General features: G+C 39.5%; 1 protein-coding gene across 6 annotated transcripts in view; it reads left to right on the forward strand.

The window, feature by feature from the left end:
- Positions 1–356: 356 nt before the first annotated feature.
- The window catches only part of sh3pxd2a.L (SH3 and PX domains 2A L homeolog), a 197,480-nt gene continuing 182,493 nt past the window's right edge, over positions 357–15,343 (forward strand). For 2 of the 6 annotated variants that reach the window (XM_041568666.1, XM_041568667.1), the window contains exon 1: positions 357–825. In XM_041568666.1, the coding sequence (XP_041424600.1) occupies positions 754–825 (72 nt within the window). In that variant the 5' untranslated portion in view covers positions 357–753. Of the gene's footprint in view, positions 826–5,349; positions 5,515–15,343 lie in introns of all 6 variants that reach the window. The other 4 variants (XM_041568663.1, XM_041568664.1, XM_041568665.1 and 1 more) reach the window with 3 other exon arrangements.

Raw genomic sequence — 15,343 nt, forward strand, 5'->3', positions numbered from 1 at the left:
GCCCCAACCTGACAGAAGGGCCCCTGTTTCCTGTCATTAAACTCCTCAATGAAAGTATAAATGAGATCATCATAGAACTGGAGGGATAATTGTGTATATATTCATAACTGGTCCTGTTTTTAGCGTGTTTCTAAGGTGGGAGCCCAAATGTGAGGGGTAAAAGGTATAACCTTTGGGCTCCAGCCTCCCAGAGAGAGAAAGAAGCTGAACAAGGCAGGAGCCACCTCTGTACTATTATTAGGCCACATGATACAAGAGACACTGAGGGATTTATCATTTCAATTTGGCGGTCAGTCTCCGCCCCTCCCCCGGATCCAGAGCAATGAATATATAGGAGTCTGTGTGTCCTGGGCAAGCCCCTCCCCCTTGTAAGGACCGTGTCACCCCCGGAGCAGGAATCACAGAGCCGTGTAACCCAGGCAGCAGCAACAACAGGGAGGGCGAGGGGAGCTACAGTCAGGCTCCGGCAGGGTGAGAGGAGGAGGAGTATATTCATGTGAAGGCAGAAAGCCCAGGGGGACACGCAAGGACAGCAGAGGGCAGCCTGGCCAGAGAAACAAGCCACAAGCACATGGCACTGGAGCTCAGCCCTAGACCCTTCTCATTGGCGTGATCTGCCTGACCCCCTCCTCCCCGCTCTTATACTACTACACGGCGCTTGCACGGAACTGCCCGGGGGGAACCTGGACAGTAATGCCCCAGTGAGTGCTTGTTCTGCCCGCTGCCTGCCCGGCCCCGTATCCGAGGGGAAAGATGCTGTCCTTGTGGGCGCTGGATGTGAGTGTGGAGGGTGTGCAGAAGAGGAGGAACCCATCCAAGCACTATGTGAGTACTTCTACCCACCCAGCACTATGGTACAACCCTGCCTTGTATTCTAGGGGCAATTATAGCCACCCAGTGTATTCTATAATATACTCTATGTATTGTATGTATTATAGGGACAATTATACCCATCTAATGTATTCTATATACTCTTTGTATTGTATGTATTATAGGGGCAAATATACCCACCTAGTGTATTCTATAATATACTCTATGTATTGTATGTATTATAGGGGCAATTATACCCACCTAGTGAATTCTATAATATACTCTATGTATTGTATGTATTACAGGGACAATTATACCCACCTAGTGTATTCTATAATATACTCTATGTATTGTATGTATTATATGGACAATTATACCCACCCAGTGTATTCTATAATATACTCTATGTATTGTATGTATTATAGGGACAATTATACCCACCTAGTGTATTCTATAATATACTCTATGTATTGTATGTATTATAGGGACAATTATACCCACCCAGTGTATTCTATAATATACTCTATGTATTGTATGTATTATAGGGACAATTATACCCACCCAGTGTATTCTATAATATACTCTATGTATTGTATGAAGTATATGGATAATTATAGCCACCCAGTGTATTCTATAATATACTCTATCTATTGTATGTATTATAGGGGCAATTATAGCCACCCAGTGTATTCTATTATATACTCTATGTATTGTATGATTTATAGGGATAATTATACCCACCCAGGGTATTCTATATACTCTATGTATTATATGTATTATAGGGACAATTATACCCACCTAGTGTATTCTATATACTCTATGTATTCTATGAATTATAGGGGCAATTATAGCCACCCAGTATATCCTATATACTCTTATATATTGTATGAATTATAGGGACAATTAAACCCACACAGTGTATCCTATATACTCAATGTATTGTATGTACTATAGGGGCAATTATACCCACCCTGGCACTGTGTATCCTATATACTCTATGTATTGTAGTGCATCCTTACCATGCATTTTGGGAGTAAATGCCATACATTATGGATTGTTGAGTTTTATAGGAGTAAAAGTGTTTGTGGATGGGTGATGGACCAATTGCAGTAAAGAACACTATGTGATTGGTGTGTGTTTGTTGAGATGTCTATCACGTGTTCTGCATATGGGATTAGATATGTAAATGGGATGGAGTATACAGTAGATAGGGGAAAGTGGATGGATTCTGTAGGGCAACAGTTGGGAAGAGTATGGGAATGTTTGATATGAAAAATGTAAATATAGTAGAATTGTGTTTTATGGTGCAGCAGTAGTAACAGTGGGGTTAGTAAGAGTTGGAACAGCAGGGCAGTGGGGTCTGTAATAATAGGGGTTCATTGCATATGGGGGCTGCAGCAGTGACACCATATGTCTAGTAGGAATCAGGGTTTCCAAATATGTAACTACTTGTATGGGGAGAGATAATTGTAACTGATTTTAAGTAAAGCATATAACCCATATCAGGTAGTCATAGTCATTCTCATCATTCCCATGCAGTATGTTAATGGCATGAGGGGCGTGATTGGACTCCAGATACATTTTGTAAGGAATTCTCTTAATAATCCTAAAGTTATGGGAATGATAATGTGCCGGCCGCTATGCTACTGTAAGTGCGGTTACTCTAATAATAAACCATGTGTCATGAGAAGTGTGTGCCTGGGGCTGTGGGGGCCGCACCACTTGTTCTATTATGGGTACATGAATTGGAACGCTAAGTCTTAGAGCGTGGGATTTGGTTATACTACTGTCTTTCATCAGTGCAGTCCTCTGAATAATAAACTATACTAAATGTTACTGCTAGTTGTGTGTATGCAAGTGTCCAGGGATTTTAGGGGTACTAACACTTCTGCACTAATTCTAATATTTAAAATTTGTTGTATGGTATTGAGGAGATGGGGGTGGGGTAAGTGCTCTGCTACGGTAAGTACAGTAATAATAAATACTAATCTGTACTGTAAGTCTTCTAGGGTTGTTTGATGCCAAAGAATGCTGTATACTCTGTGGGGAGAGGGAGGGTCATCATTTATCTTTATATCATTACGTTATTTGTGATCTGCAGGGGAGGGTGTTGGCCGTTATCACAAAGGTGTTGCTTGTGTTTTATTAATAAAGGAAGGGTTGCTGATACATGCACAGAACATGTTCCATATGCACATACTGTAGGGATCAATGCATTTAATATAAAACATCTATTATATTTATAGACTGGTAATGGCATGTCTGCATATTTTCTGGTATGTGGAAGCACACACCCACTATCACGCTTGTTACTACTACTGAGCAAATGTGCACCTGGGCAGCGACCAATCCTGTGTTTACTTTCATTGTTCTACCTGCAGCTGGCAGTATCAAGCTAATCCCGGATTGGCTGCTGAATTACCCAATGTTGGTAAATAAGCCAGACTGTTTTAGTACGTGTGCTTCCATTATATAGTGAAAAAAATACCCCCTATTGTAAAATATAAGGATATTATAAGTCACCGAGGAGTTCCATGACCATATAAAAGCTCAAAGCTGAAGGAGGAGTGTTTTTATACAGGTCATGGAACTCAGAGGTTGCTTCTAATACCCTCATATTTTCCAACAAGGGGTTAGTGAGTCATGTGACAAAAATGACATCACTACTCACCATTTATAACATCACTAAGTCACCGTTTATATATTGAATAAAGTACCCCCTCTTGTAAAATATAAGGATATTATAAGTTACCCAGGAGTTTCATGACCATATAAAAACACAAGGCCGAAGGCTGAGTGTTTTTATACAAGTCATGGAACTCCGAGGTAATTTCTAATATCCTCATATTTTGCAACTGGGGGTACTTTATTATAATACACAAGTTTCAGTGAGTCATGTGACAGAAATGACATCAGAACTCACAGTTTATATAATAAATAAAGTACCCTCTCTTGTAAAATATATAGTGAATAAAGTACCCCTTCTGTAAAATATAGGGATATTATAAGTTACCGAGGAGTTTCATGACCATATAAAAACACAAGGCCGAAGGCCGAGTGTTTTTATACAGGTCATGGAACTCCGAGGTAACTTCTAATATCCTCATATTTTACAATTGGGGGTACTTTATTTATTATAATACACAAATTTTAGTGAGTCATGTGACAGAAATGACATCAGAACTCACCGTTTATAACTGATGACATCAGAACTCACCGTTTATAAGGATTTAATTTACAGGATATTCATGGCTTTTGTGTATTATAAGGATATTATAAGTTACCGAGGAGTTTCATGACCATATAAAAACACTAGGCCGAAGGCAGAATGTTTTTATACAGGTCATGGAACTCCGAGGTAACTTCTAAGCAACTGGGGGTACTTCATTTATTATACACGTTTCAGTGAGTCATGTGACAGAAATGACATCCGAACTCACCGTTTATAACTGATGAAATCAGAACTCACCGTTTATAAGGATATAATTTACAAGATATTCATGGCTTTTGTGTATTATATATATATATATATATATATATATATATATATATATATATATATATATATATATATATATATATATATATATATATATATATATATATATATATATATATATATATATATGGTAGTTTGAAAGCCGGCACAACACGTCAAATAGTTATAGCTGCCTGGGTGCAAAAAGCCCAAGGGTTAGGTAGAACGGTAAAGAAGCTCGCACTCACAGGACTTATCAAGATCAAAAATGGTGTTTATTTAGTAAAAAACAACTAACATTTCGGCTTGCACTCAAGCCTTTCTCAAAGTGCAAATACAAACATTCATCAACCTTTTAAACCCAAAATGGCGGGAAGCTAGAGGTGGTGACGTCATAATGACGTGTGTGGGGAAATTCCACTGTGCAGTTAGATAATAGAGTGAAAAAATAAAATAAAATAGAAGGCAAATACAAAACAGAAAGTAATACACAGTGAGGTTACAATAGTATCAATATCTTTGCAGGCAATTACAAACGTGTGCAATCTGTTACTGTTGCACAAATGCAGGTAGTTGCTAGTTTGCAACAATGTATGTGTACCAACCAGGTAACAAAGTCTTTGAAGATATAGTACAGTTAATACAGTCCCTATAAATGCTTTTTTACTAAATAAACACCATTTTTGATCTTGATAAGTCCTGTGAGTGCGAGCTTCTTTACCGTTATATATATATATATATATATATATATATATATATATATATATATATATATATAGTGTGAGGTATAAAGTAGCCCACGGCACTATTAAAATCATGAACGTAGTCACTTTCTGGCAGTTTATTTTCACCTGCAGCAAATAAACAAAATAAACAGTTCAAAATACAATCCTTGCCACTTGATGGCCTTCTAACTAACACAAGTCAGTTTTCCTAACTAACCAGGAGTAGGCCTGTCTCCCAAACAGAGAAATATAAAGAAACACAAAGTCCCAACCATATTGTGAATCCAAGAATCTCAGTGAGCTCACGCAGTCAGCTTTCCTGTGTCTTTTTCCCAGATTCAAGCTCTCCCTTCTGGCTTGAGCTGCCTTTTTAATTACCCACCTGAGATGCCTCAAGTAAACCTAAAACAGCCGGAACCACTCTGTTAGGAACCTGGGAGATATGTAAGCTCAGTCCTAGACTTTCCCATGTATCCTGATAGTGACCTCACCACAATACAGGTAAGGGATCCGTTATGGAAACCCGTTATCCAGAAAGCTGAGAATTACGGAAAAGACTCCATTATAATCAAATAATCCAAAAAGTTTAAAAATGATTTCCCTTTTCTCTGTAATAATAAAACAGTAGCTTGTACTTGATCCAAATGAAGATATAATTAATCCTTATTGGAAGCAAAACCAGCCTATTGGGTTCTTTTAATGTTTACATTATTTTCTAGTAGACCTAAGGTATGAAGATCCAAATTACGGAAAGATCCATTATCCGGAAGACACCATGTCTAGAGCATTCTGGATAACACATCCCATACCTGTATATAAATATATATATGTGTGTGTGTGTGTGTGTGTGTCACATGGTATGTATAAAATGCATGCATACATAGTTATAGAATTAGATTTATAGACCAAACACATTCAGATCAGCCAGCTGTGGATTAGTACACGGTATAGGAAGATTCAGTAGTGTGAATACATAGCATGCCAGAGACTCCCTGTAATCCTCCAGCCGGTTGTTTTGTGTCTGTAGTTCGTCACTTTCACAGTCCTATATACAAACGTGGCTGCTGCATCTCTACTGGTTACAGTATCATAATCTTGTTTGTAGCCCTTCCAGCTGCTCTCATCTCCCTTATTTATTTATTTTTGCTCCCATTAAAAACGAATTTCCATATAAAGTGCCCGACGCGTCCATAAGCTGCTTCTCATGTCGACCAATCAGGTGCTGCCAGAAGCTTGGCTTTGTGATATAATAAGGGTAAAGGTGGCCATACACGGGCAGATAAATCTGCCAATATCGGTCGTTTGGACCGATTTGACCGCTTATCTGCCCGTGTATGGGGGCTTCCGACAGGTCTTCCCAATCGATATCTGGCCACGATATCGATCGGGAAGGTTGGATTTTTAACCGACCGATCCGTCGGAGCCCCTTGGCACATCGTAATTCGATCGTTCGGCCATACAGCCGAACGTTCGAATTACCTCCGATATAGCCATGCCGTTAGTGGCATATCGGGGAAAGATCTGCTCGTTTGGCGACTTCGAGTCTATGGCCACCTTAAGGCCACACTGCGTTTTGGGGAGATTTGGTCGCCTGGCGACTAATCGCCTCGTCTTTGCTGCGACCAATCTCCCCAAACGACTTCCTTCGGACGACTCCGGAAAACAAACCGCCGCGTGTTATTAACCTTTTGTCATTTTAGCTGGCGCAGAGTGACGGAAGGCATTTGGGGAGATTGGTTGCCGCAAAGACGAGGCAATTAGTCGCCAGGCGACCAAATCTCCCCAAAACGCCCAGTGTGGCCTTACCCTAAAAGCACTTGCTCTTAGATACTCTCCCCCCATTCCCATCTCGTCTCTGATAAGTGCTCTTTCATCCCAAAGATAGGAGGGCGGAGGAGCTTTTATTCACACTGTTCATGATAAGGCATGTAGTGACAAAATGCAGAACCCACCTCTTTTCTCAGCATTCCGATCAGATTTCCAGACCAAAGAAAAGTTATACTTACAGTGATCTTTAGTTTCTGACGTGCATCTCATTAGCATTAGCATTTCCTTATAGATTCAGTAACCTTTCTATTAGTGATGCAATGGATCCACTATTTTGGAATCTGCAGAATACAGAATCCGAATACTAATTTGCATATGCAAATTCGGGTGGGAAGGGGAAAACATTTTTTACTTCCTTGTTTTGTGACAAAAAGTCACGCAATTTCCCTCCCCAGTCCCTAATTTGCATCGGCCGAATCCGAATCCTACTGGAAAAGGCCGAATCCCAAACCAAATACTTTATTCAGTGCATCCCTACTCTCTAGTCTATAGTATAACTACTCATTTTTCACAAGTGAGAGTCTCAGGTGTAGCCATATAGAAGGTCCTTCCCTGCATTTCACTACTGCCGTGCCCAGCTTCCATGGATTATAATAGGTATAACAGGTATGGAATCCATTATGCAGAAACCCCTTATCAAGAAAGCTCCAAATAATGGAAAGTCAGTCTCTCATAGACTCCATTTTATGGGAAGGTCATCTGCCATAGACTCAATTTTATAGTATTATAATACATCGGAACCTCAATTTTACATCCACTGATTTTAAGTTTTCCCCTCACTTTACATTGTTGTTTTGTGGTCCCACATATTTACACAATTTTTTCTGGTCCCCTGAAAAATGGAGGTTATGCTGTAATCCAAATATTTAAAAATTGTTTCCTTTTTCTCTGTAATCATAAGACAGTACCTTGTACTTGATCCAAACTAAGATATAATTAATCCGTATAGGAAGTACAATCAGCCACCTTGAGGTGGGTGATGTCAGACAGATACGATTTTTTTTTATCGGCCCGTGTATGGCCATCTTAAAGGGCAGGTTTTTGGTCTAATTTTTTCAATTAAACGGAAAATCTCGAATGTTTTAATATACTGGGAAAACAAATAAATAAAATTGTCTGAGAACATTCCCATATACAACCTTGCCAGCTTTTTTCTTGCTGAGTTCTTTCCGGCAACTTTTAAGTGGTTTAATTCTCCTTGAGACTTTTCGAGGTAAAAAAAGAATAAAGTCAAATTATTGGAATAAACAGCTTCAAAGCAGTATTTTCAAACTGCATGTGTTTTATTAGCAGTGCAACACACTACATGTTTCGGGTGAAACATGTAATGTGTTGCACTGCTAATAAAACACATGCAGTTTGAAAATACTGCTTTGAAGCTGTTTATTCCAATAATTTGACTTTATCGTGTACTTTTGGGAGTGTGGCACAGGCTCCTAGGAATTCACAGCGATACAACTACTGAATTTTACGCTGGGACCAGTAATTTGATTGTTTTGATATTCTCAACTATATTCATACATAGTGTTTTTTCTCAAATCGTGAAAAAAAACCAACACGATTTTTGATAAATCAGCCCCTTAAGGTATGAAGATCCAGATTATGAAAAGATACGTTATCTGGAAAACCAGAGGTCCCAAGCATTCTGGATAACAGGTACCATACCTGTATAGGTTCATGACACTGATTCTTTCTCGAAGGCAAGCAAAACACATTACTAACATGAGTTCTAAAAATTTTTAGTGCACTTATGCATAGCAACCAATCAGCAAATCGTTTGTCATTTGCTACACGTTAGAGCTGATTGGTTGCTATGGAAAACTGCACTGGACCAATTTAACACCTTTTTGTTTAGTAAACTAGACCTGTTTTCCTTTGCACTCATGATTTTGTAGAGTCTATTAGAACATGATGAGAAAGGCCAAAACAAAGTTATAGAACGTGGAACTACCATTCCCACAGGTGTCTGAAAGTATCTCCATGCTAAATCATAGCTCTTAAGTGTTCTACATGCGTCTCAATCAGGTTACAGCATGTAGTTACCATAAGCTCATCTTGGGAAGAGATGGAACATGTTTGTTTTTCGTTAATATTGCCTTAAAGCGGAATGAAAGGTTTGTCTTTATATTTTATTGGCTCTCAACTTCGCTTCTTCACCCAGTGGGAAATGTTGTGACATGAGATGAAGCTCCCATGTGTCAAGGGCCTAAAGCCTGTTAAAAAGGTCAGACCATAGATTTGTTGTAGAGTTGTTTGAAGGTTTAACAGCCCTATAAAGAGGTCTTACTTCAGAGTGCCCCCTTGATTAACAGCAGTGACGTGCCCATGCCCACCACCATTTAAGCCAGAACAAGAAGTAAATCAGATTGCACTCACAAATGCAAAATGTGCTGAATATGTTTGGGTTATTGAGATTTACACACTATGTTTCGGTGAAAAGGCGCGAGTGGGCACAACAAAGCGTGCAGAAATATTACTCTTCAATTATTATGTCACCTAGTGAGCAGAGAAGAACCCCGTCTGCCTGCACCCAAGTGAAAACAATGCTTCTGGGTGTAGGCAGACCAGGAGCAGAAGAACAGCGGGGCAGCAGACTCTCCGTCTGCGGAAAAACACCATTGTCTGCCCTTGGCCCAGGTACACGTTTTGTTGATGTATGCACTTCAGGAGGTTGCAAATAACTACATTTCAACAAGTGACATGATTTTGTCATTTGTTGAACTGTCTATACATTTAGATAACTTATCTGCTTAAGGGGGTCTTTCACCCAGAGTTCAGTACTCAGAACAAAGCTAAGTTTGCTTGGGAATAACCAAGGCAATATAAAGATTTATTTTTAAATATGGCGGTTCAGGAGAGTAGCTTTAGTCCAATCTTAATTCACTATAGTATAATTCTTCCTTAAAGTAACCATTTTCTGTGCTTTACAAATGATCTGTAAATGTAATTGCCATGGAAAGCTGTATCTGTCTGCCCACTTGGCTCTAAAGCTGGCCATAGATGTAAAAGATTTTTAAAAGATCTTTTTGTTATTGTTAGACTAAGCTTATCTTGAAACGATCGTTTAAATGTACGATTTGTCCATCAACTAAAAAGCCCACTTCAAGAGATGTTGTCTAGTTGAAGCCAGGAAAACTGAGGGTAGTTGCCTGCTTGGCCCTGCAAAGGATTGGACAATGGATTCATTTCACTGTGACCAATGAAAATTTTCGAACTTGGCCGATCAAGTTTCTGACCGATGTCGGACGAAAAATCATTAGATGCGCGATAGTTCGATTCCCACTAACCTCATGATAATATGACGGATTGCTTGAATTGCACTAAAATCGGTCATTCGTCAAAGAAAAATCTTTGCATCTATGGGGACCTTTAAAGCGTAACTGACACCAGAAAATAACCTTTTTTTTTATATCTATCATAATATTGTCTTTGCATTCGATATATAATTTTGCCATAAAAGTATTTGCCAGATGCTGCTACATCACTTTTCTTACCCCCATGTTCCTCTATGAGGAGGCTGCCATATTTGTGCAGCAGTAATCTGTTGGCATTAGAAACTCTTAACTGACAAGTTGAGAAGGGACAGTCAGGTTGGCAAAAGTCAGATTAAGGAACTTCAAGTAACAATTACTAACAAAAGCAGAACTATCAGTGAAAAACGATCAACATGACGTATAGGTAACTTTTAAAGTAGATTAATATTTTGAAAAGAAAATTTTAGTGTTGGTATCACTTTAACTTGAAATAATATAGAAGAAGCTAACTGAGTGACAGACCAGTGTTTCTTTATTAAAAAATTTTTACCTGGATAAAATGGGCCCAGTTCTGCTGATTCTCATTTTCAGATGGACCAATTCTCCTAATCTGTTACCCTCAGCTGGGCTCAATATATCGCCCTCCGGGTGCTGTCTAGCAATCTTTTTCATGTAAGGCCCTCTTTCTAATGAACAGAAATCTGCTCTAGTACTGCTACTACTTCAGTACCACAGTCAGTTCACCCAGGAGCACAGTTGGGTGCTGTCATCTGTGTGCAGTTTTCAGGACCAACTGAGGGTTTATACCTCCTCCCACTGTAGTACTCTAACATAAAGGCTACGGTACATACCCTGTTTTTGCTCCTTATACTGACATTTTTGTTATTCCTAACCCTTATCTGACTGCTTCTGTTATAGTATAACCATACCCCCTGTTGCACCCCCAAGACAGTTCTGCCAACCCATTATGTGTGTTATGAGACGCACAGACCCACCCTTATGGATACTTAGGATACCACTAATTCATAATTCATTCATTTCCATCTACTCTCTTCCAGTAGAAGAACACATTCAAGCAGGTTGAGCCCACGCTCAGTCCCAAAGGATACAAACTTTTTTTGTCAGTCTTAGAAAGAAGAAACTCTGTTTTTCTGTGTTAGGTAGGCGTCCTGGCATGCTTCCATTAAACTGAATTACAGGTTCATCCCATTGTTAAGGTTTGCTTGATTGCTATGAAACCATAAACTACAACTCAGCAGTTGGTTTTATGAAGCTTGCCAAAAATTCACCCACGGTGAACAGTTCAAAGGAGAAGCCATAGCTTTTTATAATGGGGACTTGTACCAGTCCACTTACAAAGTGCATGAGCCCCTGTCTGTCACTTGGTTGAAGAAAAAATTCAATAAGACAAGCTTAAAGAAACAGTAGTCTTATAAAATGTTTCAAAATGACTAATGGGTTCTCCTTTATTGAATGGTATTCTACATTTCCCAATAGCTTCTTCATTAAGCCATCGTATATATACAATATGTATAGGTGACCAGTAGATGATCAGTACTTACTTAGTTTAAAGACCCAGTTATTAGTCCACTACCTGCTTGGTTGCACAAAGGATTTGGCCCATGGCAATTAAGTAGTATGGGTCAGGAGGAAAAAAATAGCAACCTTGGCACAACCAACCACATCCCATTAAACCTAGAACTTGCCCATGATCCACCTATACCATGCCCACTCCATCTGCATGCCCTGCCCCCTCTGTCTCCCACAAATTAGGAGCTTTCCTTTCTCTGAAACCCTATCTCTGACACTAGGCCCTTAACTGTACTACCATCTAATGGTGGCCATGGGTACCAGTAATGCGGGAGCAAAAAGCAAAGTCACTAACCATGAAAATCTAGTATCTAACCACCCCTGTCAACCTTCTATTATGTCAACTTGAAAATTCCCTTTTCAAATATTAAAGGGCCACTACTGCCGCACATTTTATTGCAGAATTGTTCATACTGCAGATAAAGCTTTATTTCTCTCTGTTAGGGCTATGAGAAAACTTGTGGAGTAGTACCTTCTAAGGATAATTCCATAGTTTACCAAACCATTTTATTGCCATGTCCCCTGGGCTGTCAAGCAACTAATCTCGACAAATACAAGAGTCCTAAGCAACTAATCTCCCCAGATGCCTTGCCGTCTCCAAGAATACGAATCCACTTTGGGATGGCATATGTATCACTTCGGTTTTCCGAAGTCGCCCGAAGTTTCACTTCGCTATTATGGCATCTCTTTGACCCTGCTTCAGTTCAGCAACATGTGACCTGAAGATTGGATGCAGTTGCGGCTCTCTTGATACAGAAACACAGATCTCCATTAGTAATGGGGGTACATACAAATTGCTAATGAAAATCTAACCCATAGAATGACTACATAGTTACATAGTTACATAGTTACATAGTTACATAGTTAAATTGGGTTGAAAAAAGACAAAGTCCATCAAGTTCAACCCCTCCAAATGAAAACCCAGCATCCATACACACACCCCTCCCTACTTTTAATTAAAATTCTATATACCCATACCTATACTAACTATAGAGTTTAGTATCACAATAGCCTTTGATATTATGTCTGTCCAAAAAATCATCCAAGCCATTCTTAAAGGCATTAACTGAATCAGCCATCACAACATCACCCGGCAGTGCATTCCACAACCTCACTGTCCTGACTGTGAAGAACCCCCTACGTTGCTTCAAATGAAAGTTCTTTTCTTCTAGTCTAAAGGGGTGGCCTCTGGTACGATGATTTACTTTATGGGTAAAAAGGTCCCCTGCCATTTGTCTATAATGTCCTCTAATGTACTTGTAAAGTATAATCATGTCCCCTCGCAAGCGCCTTTTTTCCAGAGAAAACAACCCCAACCTTGACAGTCTACCCTCATAATTTAAGTCTTCCGTCCCTCTAACCAGTTTAGTTGCACTTAGTCTCTGCATTCTCTCCAGCTCATTTATATCCCTCTTAAGGACTGGAGTCCAAAACTGCACTGCATACTCCAGATGAGGCCTTACCAGGGACCTATAAAGAGGCATAATTATGTTTTCATCCCTTGAGTTAATGCCCTTTTTTATGCAAGGCAGAACTTTATTTGCTTTAGTAGCCACAGAATGACACTGCCCAGAATTAGACAACGTGTTATCTACAAAGACCCCTAGATCCTTTTCATTTAAGGAAACTCCCAACACATTGCCATTTAGTGTATAACTTGCATTTATATTGCAGAAGCAATGGTAAAAGACTCCTGTCTGGCTGAGTATATTTTAAATACACATCCAATGTGCATTCCTGTGGTATATACTAAGTTAAAGATAAAACGGGCTGCTATTTTGCTTCATAGTCTGTAATTTGCCAACTAACAAACCTCCAGAAATGACATCTGCTGGGTTGAGACTTGCAAGCTAATGCGCATTTTGTGGGCGAATGTGATGGTGGTGACCTTAGGATACATGAACTCAGGATGGTCTTATCATTCCCTTAAACATGATTTTTTTGGTTAACTGTTGCTGTTGGTTACTAGACCAGGGCCTGTGTTTTCATTTTCTCATAAATGTTGGCCCTTTAAGTAATGACTAAATAGCACTGATCTGCTTATTCAACCAATAGCTAGCATAAGCTGGGGCCATTTACCATGACCCTGGATGCAATTGCTAGAGCTCTAAGAGGAGCAAAATTGCACCCCATACTGCTAATTTAATATGCATGTTCAACCATGGGCATGATGCACTATATAACAGATGAAATATCTGGTGTGGTGGAGAGGAGCGTCTTTGTGCCTTCCCCTGCCCACACCATGAATACAGTGCTGCCATGCACAGGTGGCACTTTATTCATTGGAGCAAATGCAGGTCCTGATACTCCATTCTGGAGCAGAAGGACAGAGGTGCTGATGGCGGGGCAGGGCGCAATGTTTGAAAACCATAGGTGTTAGCACTTTGCACACTACTCCGCTGTCATTTGACGACTCCTAGCAAATCTAACCAGAACTTGGAAGGCGCAGGCATCTACACACTATATTTAGTCTTTGGACAGGCTGATTTAAATCCAGAGGATACAGCATGTTCCCAAACAACCCCATCAGAATCATACATGTATGGCTTGACTCTACAAGTCGTATTGGAAGATGAGCTCTTAAAATATTTATAGAAGTAAAATTTAAGTCTTCAGAATTTAAACTGGCCATAGACATCCCAATGCATTTTCTGTACGTGTATGTTGGGTGTACAATCTCATCTGCTATCTAAATACCATCAGTTCTTTTGCCATTTGCACAGGTTTAAAAATTGAATCTTTCAACATGCAATGTTGGCGTCACGGTACATTGACACCAACATGGCACTTTGAAAGATTTCATTTTCATCAGCAGATGATGAAATGAAGAAGAACTTTGGCTCCTCTTCTTATCCTGCTGTTCTGATCATTTGGCCCAAGTAAATGGAGTGTTAGAAAGGTGGCCATACTGTATATGTCCATTAGATCTGCAGGACAAGCTGTTGGATACCATACATGATCACCAAGTGTATGGCCAACTTTACTTACAAAGTAAGTAATTCGTCAGTTGACCAGCAAGTATTGCAAGGTTGCAGAAATGGTGTTTCCATTGTATTCAATATAATATATCTTACGATCTAATTTTTTGGACATTTAGGTCTTCTTCAGGCTTGAGCTTCACAGCTGTTTAGAAAAAAAGAGAGGCAGCCAGGCAGCCTATCTTGTTGTTTGAAGTGCATTAACCAAAAAATTTATTTTGATTCGGTTACTTCATAGGGCTGTATAGCTTGCCAAGCATAATAGCCTTAGGCTGGTGGGGAGATTGGGGTATAGCATGATCTACATACACCTTATCACCCAACAGAGTTAAATTCTAGACTTCATGGTGGCTTTTTCATCCCAAATTAAATTTCCACCATCCCAAAGTTACTGGCTTGAGACATAAAACGGAGTCACCGCCCTAAAACTTCACACCACTGCTTTGATCAAGACACTTTGCTGATGACAACAAAAAAAGGCAACTTAACAGAAATTAAGTTTAAAAAAAAATGGGTCAAAGGAAACCAGTCTTTCATTTTTCAGTCAGTTTCCTAGGTTTACAGTAAAATAAAATATGGAACAGCGTGCACACTTTGACTCCACCGTTGAGAGATGTGTAGAAAATCCCATGTAAGGATCTATGCTACGAAGCCACTGTTATTTGCATTTATATTCACAGG

This window comes from Xenopus laevis, chromosome 7L, assembly GCF_017654675.1.
Source record: "Xenopus laevis strain J_2021 chromosome 7L, Xenopus_laevis_v10.1, whole genome shotgun sequence".
Classification (NCBI taxonomy): domain Eukaryota; kingdom Metazoa; phylum Chordata; class Amphibia; order Anura; family Pipidae; genus Xenopus; species Xenopus laevis.